The following is a 14781-nucleotide window of genomic DNA, read 5'->3' on the forward strand; positions in this document are numbered from 1 at the left end:
ACACATTTCTATTTTATTAACTATACTAGAGGCCCAGTGCACAAAAGATGTGCAAGGGGGTCCCCTCAGCCCGGCCTGCACCCTCCCGCAATCCAGGACCCCTCGGGGGATGTCCGACTGCCGGTTTAAGCCTGCGGTATAGGGCCTAAATAGGCAGTTGGACATCCCTCTTGCAATCCTGGACCGCTGGCCCCTAACCCCTCTGCCTGCCTGCCTGATCATCCCTAACTACTCTGCCTGCCTGATCGCCCCTAACTGCTCACCTGCCTGCCTGATTGTCCCTAACCACCTCTGCTTTGGCCCCTGCCCACTGTGGCAGCCGCCTCTGCCTCGCCCCTGCTGCTGTGGCTTCATCTGGAAGGACATCCGGAATGATGTCCAGAAGGTCGTCCGGCTGTCCGTCTAATTAGCATATTATGTTTTTATTATTATAGATTATTGCGAAGGACTTCAAACACTCGTGGTATTAGGTGGGGGGTAAGAAGCAAATGAACAATGGTGGGACTGAAGCACAGTCAGAGGCTTCTGTTGGTCCGAAGGGGATTCAGCTAACACAGAATCCCAGCGTCAGAAGCTTCCCAGTGAATGCTGGGATCATCAGTGGGTTCCAATTGCTCCGAGCAGGACTGAAAGGGAATGAGGCAGTGGGTCTAGAACAGCCAGATCCTCGGGATCTCAGACGGGGCGAGGAAGCAGAGAAAGTGGTGAGCAGAGCACAGAGAGGCAGAGAGCTCAGCTCAGGACGAGGCAGGGCCTCAGTGGGCTGCTCCCTCCATAAAATAGAAAAGACATTATATTTTATGACTGCTCTGATTGGAAGGGGAGTCAAACCCTGCCTGGGTTCATGATTACATATTAATTTTTTCTTCTTAAAAGAAATGAAAACGAAAATATTTTCCCAGCCGCTGAAAGTACTTGGCTGTGCCGAGTGGCGAGGCTGGCCCGGATGGGGCCGTAGGAGCTGGTCAGTGTTACCCGGAAAGCGCTGCCCCCTGGCACTCTCCCTCGGTAGGAAAGCACCTGTGCCAGCTGGTGGCTTGGGCCTGGTCCCTCCCTCATGCTCTGTCACGTAGGGAGGGGCAGATGACTCCATTCAGTGGCCATGGAGGTCAGCTCTAGTTCAAGTGCTCCACTTCTCAAATGAGGAGGCCAAGACTCAGAGGAGGAAGCTGTCTATATCCGAGCGGACATGTAGAGTAAGAATGCTGGCATAGTCCCCGGCTGTGGGCAGCTTTGACGCACGAGTTTGTGAGTGACCTCTCACCAGCAGTGCGCAGGGTCTCAGACGTGAAGCCCACCGGTGTAGCAATCCTGTGACTGCGTGTGGACAGGTTTGAGTGTAAGTTTGCCTGTGCACTTTCTACAAAGAGAGGAGATACAAAGACAAGTGAAAATGGAAGCAAAATGAGAGGGTGTTTAAACTACTCAAGTAGTTTGTTCTTGTCAAGACCTTCAGAAGCACCAGTTTATGTTGTAAGGCATCTGACAATAAACTTGTGTGCTGCACCAGTTAATTCTTTTGTCTCTAAGTTAGGTTTCCTGAGACCTCTACTAAGCAAGGTGCTATGAAGAGGCAGCAGTAAAGCTCTATTTCTGAAAAAAACAAAAGTAACTTCAGATGGACCCAATCTGGCCCAGATTCGTGACCGTTTTCTGCCTGTTCTTTGTTGGAGTGAAATGGCAGCTGAGGCAAACCTTCCAACTGCTGGCTGTGGGTGGGCCTTGCAGATTTATATCAACTCACGGCCACCACCAGCAATGGCTGATACTAGTGACAAGCGCAAAGGAAGAAAAACAGAAAACTACCAACAAACAAACGTAGCAAAGAGCCCTTTGTAGGTGAGTCTGGGGGCTGCGGGGGAGTGAGGGGGTGCCTTCATCACAATGGAACCCTAAGTGCTCAAACAACACCGTCACGAACGTGGAACATGTTACAGTAGACATTGCTGAACGGACTTCACATCTCAAAACATGACACTTCCGAGAGCCCTGCTTCTGGGACCTTCTGCTTTCACAAGAAATAAGGTCTTCAGTTTAATGACTAATCAGGATCATGAACTGCTATGTTTCTTTTTTCTTTTTTTTCTTTTTAATAATGAAAATCCATACGAGTTTAAAAGATACTTAGACACACCTGGTTTGGCAAACACCACGGACCTTCATGTTTTTGTGGGTTCACACATGGGCAGCAGAACACAATAATTTATTAAGTTTCCATACTTAATAAGTGTGCACAAATATCATGCAAACATGTGACCATCTCAGAAACAGGAAGTGTATTAGAGTCACCGACTTATACAAAACATCTTGTAAACAAAAGAGGAGAGGTTGGTATTTTCTGTACAAAATATGCAGGTTTTTACTTTTTTTTTTGATAATCTGTAAGATGCATCATACTTCGGGCACTTTCCAAAAGTAAAAACTGTATAAAAATAAATATCCTATGTACAAACACACACACAGGCCACTCCCCGGTTAGAGGCATCACTGCAAAACAAAAACAAACACAAAACAGCGCAGAGTTAGTGCCAGGGGGCCTCTGGGTGTTTATCCCCCTCGTGTGAAAGGAGGTCCATCTTGTCCTGGGTTGGATGGGCGTTCTGGATGGGCAACTGGGGGTGAAAACCCTGGGTCTGACGGTCTGCCCCCTGAGGGTGGGAAACCGCTTTCCCCTTCCAGTCCCTCCCCTTCCTGGCCACTAGAGGGCGCTTTCTGTCTACGCTGCCTCTGGAGGCTGGGCAGTTGAATTCCTGACCATCCCAGACTGAAGTTAGGATAGGAACCAACAGACTGGAGGCTATCTAGCTGCTCTTCCAAGACACGGTAGCTCTAGAGAGTGGCTGTTCGTCCCCTGCAAAGCGCAACCATCTCTGGTCCCTAACCATCAGCAGCAACCTTGAAGGAGAAAATCTTACTCTGAGGGGGCAAGGGGTCTCATTCAACGCACCTCTCACCTGCTTCTGTGGAGCTGTAACTAGGTCTAGGGCAGTGGTCGGCAAACTCATTAGTCAACAGAGCCAAATACCAACAGTACAACGATTGAAATTTCTTTGGAGAGCCAAATTTTTTAAACTTAAACTTCTTCTAATGCCACTTCTTCAAAATAGACTCGCCCAGGCCGTGGTATTTTGTGGAAGAGCCACACTCAAGGGGCCAAAGAGCCGCATGTGGCTCGCAAGCTGCAGTTTGCCGACCATGGGTCTAGGGGAACTCGCCAGACGACGAGGCACAGCTAGCGGGACAGATTCTTGGGGAGGCATCGGCCTGGGGTGCTGAGCTTTCCTCTCCCCGGTGAGGGTGTTTAGGTACCTGGGCAAGTAGGTGCTTCACCAAGGGCCTGGGGTCTTGGTTTCACTACTTTCACCCAATCCCATGAACGAGTGAGCTTTGGGCATTCAGCGTACAGGAGCATATGTAGCTCGGTGTCGGTATGACCCTGCTGCCTCGGGGACAGGACCGGGTTAGCTAAGCACGCGCTCTGGCACAGGCTGGGGGTTCCAGCCCTGTTACGAGGAAAAGTCTTCGATGGGGGGCAAGGTGGAGGCAGGCTGTGGGCGGACAGCACGGCAGTGTTATCTTTGCCGGGGACCACGCTAGGTTTCTGGATTAGTACACCGATGGCCCGGGTCCGGCTGGGGAGCTCTGTGTGTCGGGGGCTGTGGCTGAGTGAGACGGTTGTGTGCCAGGGCACAGCCCTTTGAGGTCAGATGGCTTTGATGATGGCAAAACCCAAGGCAAGTGTGAATAAATGACAGCTCCTTGTTAGACATTCTGGGCCGCAGGTCTCACGTGTGGAAGCGTGAAGCTCTGACACTTACATGCAAGGGAAGGGCCGAGCGGTGAGCCGGCCAGGCTCTCCGTGGAGGGATAGAAGCCATGTGGATTTATAGTTTAAGAAATTTAGATTTCTTACATCTGGATAAATGTCATCGTATGGCTTAAATGACCTCAGATGAACACTATGAGAATAGCTAATGACAACTAATTTTAAAACAAGGTCTAGAGCTCCTTGGAGAAAAGGTACTGTATACATTAACCACACAAAGCATACAGATGTCATCTGTGTGGCTGCATGGAAATTCCATACACGGGATTTGCTGGTGCCTTAAAAAGCATATGTGAATGTTCTCCAAGTGTGTGCAGTGTGTGGGATGTCTCATGGGCACCCTGCCTTTGGGATCGGCCCTTTTCCGACCCACATCTACTGCCTCACCTGCAGAAAGGCCCCGGATGGAAATGGTGCATGCCTATCACGCTGTGAGAACAGCGCCCCGAGGACACCTGTGCCCGAGGCACAGCGGCCGCTGGGAAGACTCACCTTGTTCCAGCAGCCCTGGACTGGTAAGCCATCTTCGCCCTGCAGTGAGGAAGGAAGCACACGGCTCAGACTCTCCGGACGGCCCATCGAGCAGGCAGGACGGGGCAACAGGACCACACACTGTGGTAGCTGGTCAGGACCCGGCCCCTGCCTGCTCTTGTCTATTTCTTTTCTATTCCTATTTCCTCCCGGTCAGGGCCTTGGAAGGAGGCAGGACGCAAGTCCATCTGTGTTCCCATTGGCTCAGGTCACATGAAGTTACAGTGCGAGCCCAAGAGGGGCTGTTCTAGCCTGAGGGTCGGTGAGCAGAGGCGACCTGAGCCATGGGACGAACCGCCTGCTCCCTGCTCTGGCTGCACGGAGAGCTGCGTGCTCAGGGGCAGGTCCCTCAGCACCGGGCAGCCTGCTTCCTCCTCTGTGAAGCCTGGGGAAGGCAGGGCTGCAGGACATAACTGCCAAGGCCGCCCCCCACCCCCGCAGCCCCTCGTCCTCCCATTCTCTTATTCTTTTCTCTTTCTCAGCAGTGGCAGGAGGAGATGTAGGTAGTTCCCATCTGATAATCAGTAAGGAGGAGGGGCACAAAGGGACATGGCTCTGAGGGGCCTTCAGTGCAGTGACAAGGGCTTGCAGGGAATTTGGGAAGAAGATGCAGTGGCCGGATGGCGATGAACTGTGCACTGTTGTTCCCTTTGCTGGAGGCACCCCCGGAGCACCGGCAGCCTCGGGGTGTCCCATCTTCGGGGGCCCTGCGCCCTGCCTCTCTGGCCACCCTGGGGGAATCTAGGGACCTCTGAGAGACAAGGTGGGAGTGGGAGGCTGGACCAGGGCAAAGATCGGGTTCTCAGTCCTCGTGTACTAGAATTGAAACCCAGATCCTAGAATTCCAGGCTCCAGGGCAGAGGAAGAGATGGACACAGGGATTCAGGGGCCCAGAGCCAGGGGTCAGCCCCAGGGAGATTGCGTGAGAGCCCTCTGGGCCTCAGACCCATTTCATCCACCATGACGGTGCCTAAACCTCTCACCTGGCGTTCAGCAGGCGGCCAGCCGGCATGGCGGGCTAAAGTCTAGATATCTTGTACTAAAACCCATGATCAATAGCACCCCTGCCCCACACCCATAATAACACCGTGCAGGAGACAGCAGCGAGAAGTGAAGGGGAGTTAGGTGCACTTCCACAGCAAGATTAATACACACGACACCTCAACAGGGGATGTTATTGGAGAATATGCTAGTTTGCATTAAGGGTCAAATAAACACGACCTTCATTTGTCCCCTCTGGGTGTGGGAGGGTCTGCAGGGGGAGGTGGTGCATTCCAGGGGTCATGACGACCTCATGCCCCTCCCCCAGCCCGCCACAGAGCGCCCGCTGCACACGGACTCTGGAAGGGAGAGGAGCCTCCGCTGGCCACAGTGGCATCCCATCGGCACATGGATGGTGGCGGGGTGGGGGACAGAGGGCGGGCAGGTGAGAAGGGCGAAGTGTGAGGGGAGCAGGGAGGCTGCGGTTGGCGGAACTGCAGGCGCTCAGATGGAGGACCTGGCTGATTGGAGGGACAGAAATGCCACAGCTGAGAAAGGTGGTGGAGGACCTGGCTGATCGGAGGGACGGAAATTCCACAGCTGAGAAAGGTGGTGGAGGACCTGGCTGATCGGAGGGACGGAAATTCCACAGCTGAGAAAGGTGCCCGTGCGTGCCGCATGCTCAGGTTCAACAGGCCGGGCCAGTGGGATGTGGGGCCAAGCAAGGGTTCGAGAAGAGGGGACAGGCGGCATGCTGCTGTGTGTGCTTGTACTGTTCACCTTTGTTGGTGGTCTTAAAAGCTCCTTGAAGGGGCTCTATGGCCATCTCTTAGGTCACACATCATATTTTAAAAATAACTTTCTTCTTCTGCTCCAAGATAATTCCTGTGTGACCCCAGGTGGGGTGTGGGGCTCCTACCTTGGTGGGGAGGGGGGAAGCGGAGGAGAACCGGAAGCTTTGATCCGTCCGCTTCCTTGGCAGGAAGCGGGAAGGATGCTGTGGCTCTCTAGGTCCCGCCTAGGGAGGAACTGGGCCCGCTGGGAGCAGAACTGCTGCCCTAGTCTGGGACATGCCCCCCTCCCCACCTCTTCTTCTCTTCATTAACTACATTCTCAACCTTTTCTCGCTCTTCCAGACGGTTCACCGATGAACCAGCTCAGATGAAAGAAAGGGAAGCCCAGGGAGGGTCTTTGGGGACTTAAGCAAAAAGGACGCACCCTTTAGGGTCTAAAATCCTGACCCTGGACCCCCTCCCCCCTCCATGGCAGTCATCAGGGCAGCCGGATACAATGGCCCGGACACCTCCTTCTCAGTGTGCCCCGTGTTTATAGGTGTGCCCACCTGCCCCGCCAAATCGTGAGATGCTGGCGCAGGGAGGGCTGTGGGCAGACTCGGGCCTCTGTCTCACATGCTGTGCCAGGTGCTCAGCCATGCCTGCCGAGCTAACGGCGGGGTGCAAAGGAAGAGACGTCCCCGTTCCTACGAGCCTGCCCTGAGAACCCACTCTCCTAGTGTTCTCTCTGGGAGCAGATTTGTCTAGAAGCAGTTGTGGAAGGAGGATGAGGCACCGCCCACGCTGGCTCGGTGGGCAGGGATGGCCCACACTAAGGGGATGTGCTTATGAGGCAGCTGCAGGACGAGGCCAAGAAAGCATCCTGGCAAGCTTTGCATGCAAGAGTGGGTGCGGCGGGAGCCCCGAGGGCCAGCCGAGGCCGGTGACCCTTGGTATCTACAGAGAGGAGAGGCGGGGAGTGGAGACTGGATGGATGGAGCAGGAGGAGGTGGAGGGTGGTGGGGAGGAACGCAGGCATGAACCACACACGTGGGGAAGCCCAAAGTGGCCATGCAGGCAAGGAAGGGTGATGCCATACCAATGGGCACGGGGCATCCAGTCCGTCCAGCCCTGGTAACCCCGGCTCCCCTTTCTCTCCTTTAAAACCTCGGTGTCCCTGTTCACAAAACCAACCACGATGGTTATTCAGGTCAAGGCTGGCCAGCTCCGACTGTGGAGGCGCGAGGCCCCGGCCTACCCTGCCCAGGATGCAGGACCTCCTCAGTTGATGTGCGTCTCCTAAATTCAGCCTTCGCTCTCCCTTTGGCCGCCAGGAGAGTTTAGCTTTGGAGTATGGGCGGCAGCCCCCTCTCCCTTGACAGACGCATTTGGAGTGGACACAGATGAATTTCCATGTCCACGCGTCAGAGTTTTTGGAGCCTTCAAACGGGCTGCAAAGGCACCTGGGAGGCCGGCCGATGAGCCACGGGGCATTTCTTACTGGCTCGTTGCGAGGGCTTCCTGGGGTGCTTGCTGACTGATGCTGGGCTGCAGCTTTTAGCTGGGTGGCTGGTGGGCGCTGGGAGTCTGTGTATTAAAAGCCACCTTTCTGGCCTTGTTTTGCCCAGTGGGGGCACAGGGTGCCCTCAGGAGATGCTAACCTGGGGGTCCTGCATCCTGATCGGGTGAGGATTCCACCAGCGCGAACTGCTGGCTGCACAGGTGGCCACGAAACGAAGAAGGCAAACGCATGGCTCACAAATGCTACGCTGGCTGCCACAGCCATCCTGGAGTTAGGAGTTGAGGCCTTTTCCCAAACCCCTCTCCTCGGGTCTCTCCACATCCACACATCAATTGTTCTGCAGCTTCAAAGGAGAGGGATTTAGCCAGAATGACTTGCAGCTGTGGCTTTAAGGCCACGCCAACGGCAGGCAAGCATTCCACGGGCCACAGGCACAGACAGATTTGGTAGCATCAGTGTAGTCATTCGGCTCTCATCTTAGTGTGTTTGCCTTCTTTGTTTCCAGCTCGCACACCTCAAGGGAAAAACCAGAACAAGGCAAGTGATAAATGAAAACATACCAACGGACAGGGGGCGTCTAATCCAGGCGCTCCTTGGTCTCCCTTATCCCCTTTAGGCCCTCTAGAGCCTTTCTTCCCCCTCTCCCCCTGCAAATAATAGTTTAGTCCGAGAGAAAAAACAACATCAAAACTTTAGGATCATTCATGTGTTAAGGTTAGAGATAGACATAGAAAATAATAAAGAGGGGAAAATAGCTTCTCTCAATTAGGATGGTCTCCCCGATAGGATTTGGGGTCAGTACTCACTGCCACCCCTCTAAGGACCTGAGGGTTTGGCTAAGGCAGGTGGGGAGGGGCAGGGGAGGTGAGCAAGCCCTGGGAGCAGGAGGGCTCGGAGGTGGAGGTGGCGGGGGGAACGCAGATGGAAGATACGGGTGGGCAGCTTTGCTAATACTGAGCCCAGAGTGTAAACAGGGGGACTCACTTCCTTCTGTTTGAGGGTCTATTTTTGAAAGATTTTGGCTTGACCACTTTTGTCCCAATTGGTTTTCATCTCTTTGATAGTCTACTAGGAGGCAAGGTAATTTTTATTTAGAGCCCTGGTGTGCATGTGTGTGTGTGTGTGAACACAGCATGTATGAATGTGTACATGTACATGGTTGTGCACATGTGTGCATGTATGAGTCTGTGCTAGTATGTACATGTGTGCCCAGGGCTCATGGGTGGTCCCTGGTTCTCAGCTGGGTCCTTCCACTCTGTGTCTCTTGTCCATCCTGGTCTGAAGCCATAGGCAGCTATTTGTACACAGACAAGTCGGCTCAAGGAATTCACTTGCTTCTGAAAAGCTTCAGTGAGCATTGTCTTTCTCAGGTGAACCCCATTTTGCATGTGCCAGTCACTCTCCGTTTAAAGAAGGGCTGTGGGGGATTCTTTGCAATGAATTAGAGTTTGGGAATTTCGCAGGTTGGAGGGCCAGGTGTGCCCCCGGGAGCCTTCCTGGGAACGCCTGTCCCCTGCGATGGTCTAAGGCTTCCACAGAGTAGCTCCAGGGCCCCAGGCCTCGAAGGAGGGCAGCACATAGGTCAGAGCAAAAGCTCACCGCCAACGCACGCTCTGCCTGTGATCAGCTGTGTGTCTTTGGGAAGTGACTTAACCTCTCTGCGCCTCAGTTGCTTCACCTGTAAAGTGCGGATAATACCTGCCTCAAAACTTTATTGGAGGCCTTTGTGTATGTGAAGTGCTTCATACTGGCACATGGTAAATGCTCAGTAAATGGTAGTTGCTTCGTCTGATGACAACCATTACTGTTTCTCGTTAGCTAGTATGAGGTATGGCCTCGTGTGTCTACTGTGCTCCTGTAGTGGAAGGGTAAGGGTTTGCTGGAGGGAGCCAGAGGATAAGAATGTTTTTGATGCTTTCCAGGATCTTTGGAAATTCCTTAAATCTCTTGATTCCCGAGGTTCCCTGTGATTGCCAATGCGTTGTTCTGAGTGACTTTTCTAAAGTGCAAATGTTTACTTAGAAAATGATACGAGTTAACGAGGGCACGTGTGCTGCATACCAGGCAGAATCGCATTGGCTCTGAGACACTCCCACCAACGAGAACATCGTGGCGTGAATAGTCCCCGTACAGTGGACAAGCAAAACCACTTCCTGGGGGGAAGAAGCCCCACGTGAGCTTTCTCAGGGATGCGACTCCCTTGCCCCTTGGGTGGGGCCAGGGTAAATGTGAGCAGTTTCCCAGAGCCGGGGGCTCCCGGTCCCAGGTGACCGGCCTGTGGTGATGGAGGCTGTGCTGTCCTGCCTTTCAGGATGGGTGACTTGCATTATGGGGCATCATGTTCTAAGGGCACAAGAAATGGCTTTATATCGGGTGCCCTTTGGAGACACTAGAGTAGTAGCTTTGCCTACATCCTCCTGCTCCCAGCGAGGCCCCGGCAGAGAGAGGATTCCAGCTGGAACAGGGAAGGCAGATAAAGCCAGCTGCAGAGGTTCCCTTACACAAAATCAATGCAGATGTAACAACTGATTTTAGAGGAAAGAAATTGAAGCTGGGGGCGTGAAAGGGACAGGGTGAGGGAGATGGGGTTGTTATAATGTAGGGCACAATATAGGGGGATGAATATTGAGGAAGTAAAGGAAGGAAGAGGCAGGCCCAGGCCAAAGAGATAGTAAGGAGGCAAGGGGGCTTGGGGAAGCAAGATACTCATGTGTGCATGCACACACACACATACCCGTACACACATGTACACACATGCACACACACAGGGCACACACACGTGCATGCACCCCCCCCCCCTCCCAGATGGTGCATCTCGGAGAGTGACAGTAGCCGCACTACATGCGCGCAGACCTTTCAGTTGGCTGTGGCTCGCAGGCAGTTCCACCTTCACACCCAATTATCCTGGTGCCCAAATTGCCAAATTCACACCCCCCTTTTATCCTTGATGGACTTTTTCATCCTCAAAGTGGCTCCTAGGCCAAATGCATAAGGCTGTGAAGGGACAAGAAGGTGTCCTTAGTGACAAGGACAGAAAACGGCCTGTTAGGGGCTCTGAGCCTTGCCCACCACCACGAGGACCTTCCTCCCTCCATGAATGGGAAGAGGTTCAGGACCACCTTCTGGCGGGACGTGAAGGAGCAGTGCTTTAAGATCGCATCTCAGGCCACCGTCCGATAGAACGATAGAATGCAGGCACCGTCTGATAGAACACTGGGACCGCTCTGATGGGGTCCCGGCATGTGTGGTAGAGTTTGGGAGCATCCCTGCAGGCAGCCGCCCTCCACACCTGGTGGGGCAAGGGCCTTAGAGCATCTCCAGCAACAATGAGACTTCTAACCAGACTGTCATGTAAGCCCTCCCGGCCTCTTACCTAGACCCAAGTGTTAATTCTGAGCTTCCAGCATCAGAGTAAAAGCTGCCCCTAGCCACGGTGCAGATTCTCCTTGGACCTTCCTTTGTTTTGGAGGCTTTGTGTCCAAGCCCTCACCCCTCCCCTCAACGACCTCAGAGGCTGGTGGCACAAGGAGGTCTGAGTGAGGAGGTGAGGTGTAGGGGGACCGTTCCAGGACATTCTGGCATCCTGTCAGTCAAATCTCTTGCGGGGAGAGAATAAGCTGCTCCTTGATTCGCTAACTGGCTCTGGGGAACACTAGTCAGCCAATGGGCTCTTTGCCACACTCAAAAGAAGGCTCAAGCAATTTGACCACTCTCGGACTTGACTAAGTGACATTTGCTAATTTATATACGGGACGGGGAGAGCGTGTAAAACCTTAGAAAGGGGAGGTGGAGAAGAAATATTTTCCCACTGATTCCCGGGGCCTTATTGCCTCATACAGCGGCTTTGGTTCCTTAAACAGCAGCGTCTCCAGCCTCCACCTCCCCTCCATCTGTGACAAGGGCGTCTGCCTGCCCTGCCCCCACCTCTAGAACCACACAGTCGCCACGTGGGCTGGTGTTGCAGCCCTCAAATAGCTCAGTGCCTCAAGCCAACTGAAAACGTCTTAAGAAATTGGTTTAAAAAGTTTTAATTGACTATAATAACGAAAACCAGAACATGTTAGAAATAAATTAGAAAGGAGGTTAGTATGCCAACGAGAAGGTGGAATGATCAATTTTTTTAGTGGCCTAAATTCTTGGATGCCACAGCAATGAAGGTGGGCTTCCCAGCCTGCTTTAGCACATTTCTGGGACTAGGTCTGTCTATTCCAGTGGTTTCTAGACTTGGTCTTCCCATGGACAGTCTGTGCGGGCAGCTCTTCCTGCTCCCTCGTGTTTATAAAACATATGGGACAAATCGAGTTGCTTTTGGCCAGCTGCCAGAAAGGAGAATTTAGGGATACAGATGTACTCTAAAAATACATCCTAAGTTGAAGAGACTGGAATCAGTGCTAGATTTAAGCGTACGAATTCTGGCACTTTCCGTTCATGATCACGATCACCAGCATTCAAAGCTCAGCTGGAGTCCACCTGCTCTGCCTTCAGCTCTGTGGGGATTCAGTGCATTTGATCATCGTTCTGGGCCTGTTTTTCCGTGTGTGCTTCCCACTCCTCTTCTACCTCCAAGATCCTTGGGTCTTTTGACCTACACAGGGGTGGGGAACCTTTTTTTCTGCCAAGAGCCATTTGGATATTTATCACATCATTCGTGGGCCATACAACATCAGCTTAAAAATTAGCCTGCTATATTTGGTCAAACTTTAATTAGCTCACCTCCAATGCCTTGGCAGAGCCAGACCAAATGATTTTGCGGGCCTTATACAGCCTGCGGGCCTTATACAGCCTGCGGGCCTCATACAGCCTGCGGGCCTTATACAGCCTGCGGGCCTCATACAGCCTGCGGGCCTCATACAGCCTGCGGGCCTTATACAGCCTGCGGGCCTTATACAGCCTGCGGGCCTTATACAGCCTGCGGGCCGGACGTTCCCCACCCCTGCACTAGAAGATGCCCTTGGCTGTTAGGGGGCGTGGGTCACACTGAGACTCACTGCGATGAGCAGCAGTTGAGATATTCTAGAAAGCAACTCAAAGGTCATCTCTTGGTCAGATGGAATTAAATGGTCCCTGCTGGGGCCAAGTATGTCATGTGTCATATACATGGCATGTGTCATATACCATGACGTGTCTATGGGTGCTGTGGGCATTTGGTCACTGTGTCCTGGTGAAGATGGCAGAAACCAAAGGGAGAGCTGGGGGCCTCTGAAGGCGTGAGTCATTTCCTAGTCCTGCTGACGCTTTCCAAGAGAAATAATGGCTGTGCAAGGGCTGGCTGCTTACAATAGCTTTCTGCTTGTTCTCAGAACTGGAATTTATTTTCTCTCTCACCAGTGGCCTGGGATGCCTGGCAAAACTGTTTCAGAGTTTGCTAGGACTAGGCAACGCTGGATTTAAAAACATCATTTAGGGGCCCATTATCAGGGCACCGTAGAGAGAGCTGGGCACGTGACCCCCATCACTGAAAGGCAATGCTAATCTGATGGCCACCATGGGATTCTGTCCTCCCTTGTCAGGCAGAAAAATACAAGCTTCAATTTCAGGATCAGGCCCCAGGCTCCCTGCATGGCCACAGATTAAGCCCCTCACTAGCAAGCCTTTTAATTTACAACGATTTATCAGGAAAAACTGTATTTGCCATGTTGGGTCAGGAATCCCCAATTGGTCATTCCACCACATCATGAAGACATTAGTAACCAGAGCCAAAGGGTGAGGGGTCAGACTCACCCGGTTTCCTTTGTCCCCGGGTGGTCCGTGTAAACCCTGCAATAAATCAGGGACATGGAAACACATTAACGAGAAAACACGGGATGGCTGTGCAGTGCTTCCTCCCAGGCTCATAAAGTTCTTCTCCGATGCCTAATTTATCCAAGACAGATTTAATTATCCCCATTTAACAGAAGGGGGATAAAGGGGCTCAAGGAACTTAACCTAGGGATAAATCATGAATTATGGGCAAAGCCAAGAGCGTGGTTCTGGTTTTCTGCTCCATGGCCAACGCCCTGCTGTGTTCTTCAAGATCACTCAGGCTGAGGAGTGACGTGTGCTGAGGACGTCTGGGGAGGGAACTGCCTGGCAGAGGAGGTGTTTGCATGGCTCTGCAGCCAGGTTCTTGCTAGAAAAGTGGCTACAGAGCTCCCAGACCCTCTCTGCGAGGTGCATGCTGCCCTCCATGACCTCAGCGGGGGAATGGGCATAGGCCAAGGCTGGCCGGGGCTGCACACTTAGCCAGAGCAAAGCCGCCTGGGCAGCCACGCACGGAACCATGAACAGGTAGATGGACAATCTTCAAGTGGGTGGGAAATAAAATTCTGGTTTTCTCAGGCAATCAACTTTTTAAAACAAAGCAATGGGGAAATCTGCTTCAATGATGAAGCCGTCCCTTGGGAAAGCTGCCCTCTCCTTCTTGTAGGATAGGATTTGGATTTGATTCCCGCCCCCGCCCCCCAGGACAGGGCCATGGCACATTCATCTGTGAGACCCCCACGGCATCGGACGCGGAGCCTTGTAGTGGATGGGGCTCATGATGTGTTTGCTGCATCCCAGCAGATGGTCCACACAGTGGAGGGCCTGGTCCCCCCGCAGGGATATTCCAGCGTGTCGACCAGTTGGCTGTTGGCAGCTTCTTCTGCCACAGAAGTGAGAATTCCTGCTTAGCTCTAGACTTTTTGCTGTGGGCCCTGGGCATTCTGTTGGGACTGTTTCTGGTGGACAGGGTGCGTGAAGAAAACCTTGGACCCCGTGAGACTTACCGGAAGCCCAGCTGCTCCCGTTGGTCCTGTCATCCCAGGGTCGCCTTTGCTGCCCTGAAACAGGAGACAGAAGCCAGTGAGCCCTTCTGGACGTAGTAACAACCTGCCATCAACTGTTTTCTGTTTTAAACCTGGGACGCCTCGCCAGGCCCCCCTCTCCCCCCCCAGCAGCCGTCTGGGAAGCAAGGTCTGAGCGAAGGGTTGGGGTTACTGGTGTGGACTCTGTCCGGGGAGGCGGCTGGAGGCCCCTCCCCCTCCCTCCAGCAGAGCCTGTTCCCCAAGGCCTCTGGGAGGATGGAGCAGTGTCCTGGGGGTCCCGGCTGGCCAGCGGCAGGAGCAGGGGAGGAGAAGGAGGGAGGAAACGGGCGTGAACAGGAAGGCAGGGAAAAGAGAACAAGAGAA

General features: G+C 53.2%; 1 protein-coding gene across 1 annotated transcript in view; it reads right to left on the minus strand.

Annotated features, from left to right (window-relative positions):
- Positions 1-2522: 2522 nt before the first annotated feature.
- COL13A1 (collagen type XIII alpha 1 chain) overlaps positions 2523-14781 on the minus strand; it is a 138284-nt gene continuing 126025 nt past the window's right edge. The window contains exons 37-41 of the mRNA XM_054729344.1: positions 14380-14433; positions 13355-13390; positions 8194-8280; positions 4319-4357; positions 2523-2612 (exon numbers count right to left, since the gene is read on the minus strand). Of these exons, the coding sequence (XP_054585319.1) occupies positions 2523-2612; positions 4319-4357; positions 8194-8280; positions 13355-13390; positions 14380-14433 (306 nt within the window). The remainder of the gene's footprint in view (positions 2613-4318; positions 4358-8193; positions 8281-13354; positions 13391-14379; positions 14434-14781) is intronic.

Source organism: Eptesicus fuscus, chromosome 17, assembly GCF_027574615.1.
Source record: "Eptesicus fuscus isolate TK198812 chromosome 17, DD_ASM_mEF_20220401, whole genome shotgun sequence".
NCBI lineage: Eukaryota > Metazoa > Chordata > Mammalia > Chiroptera > Vespertilionidae > Eptesicus > Eptesicus fuscus.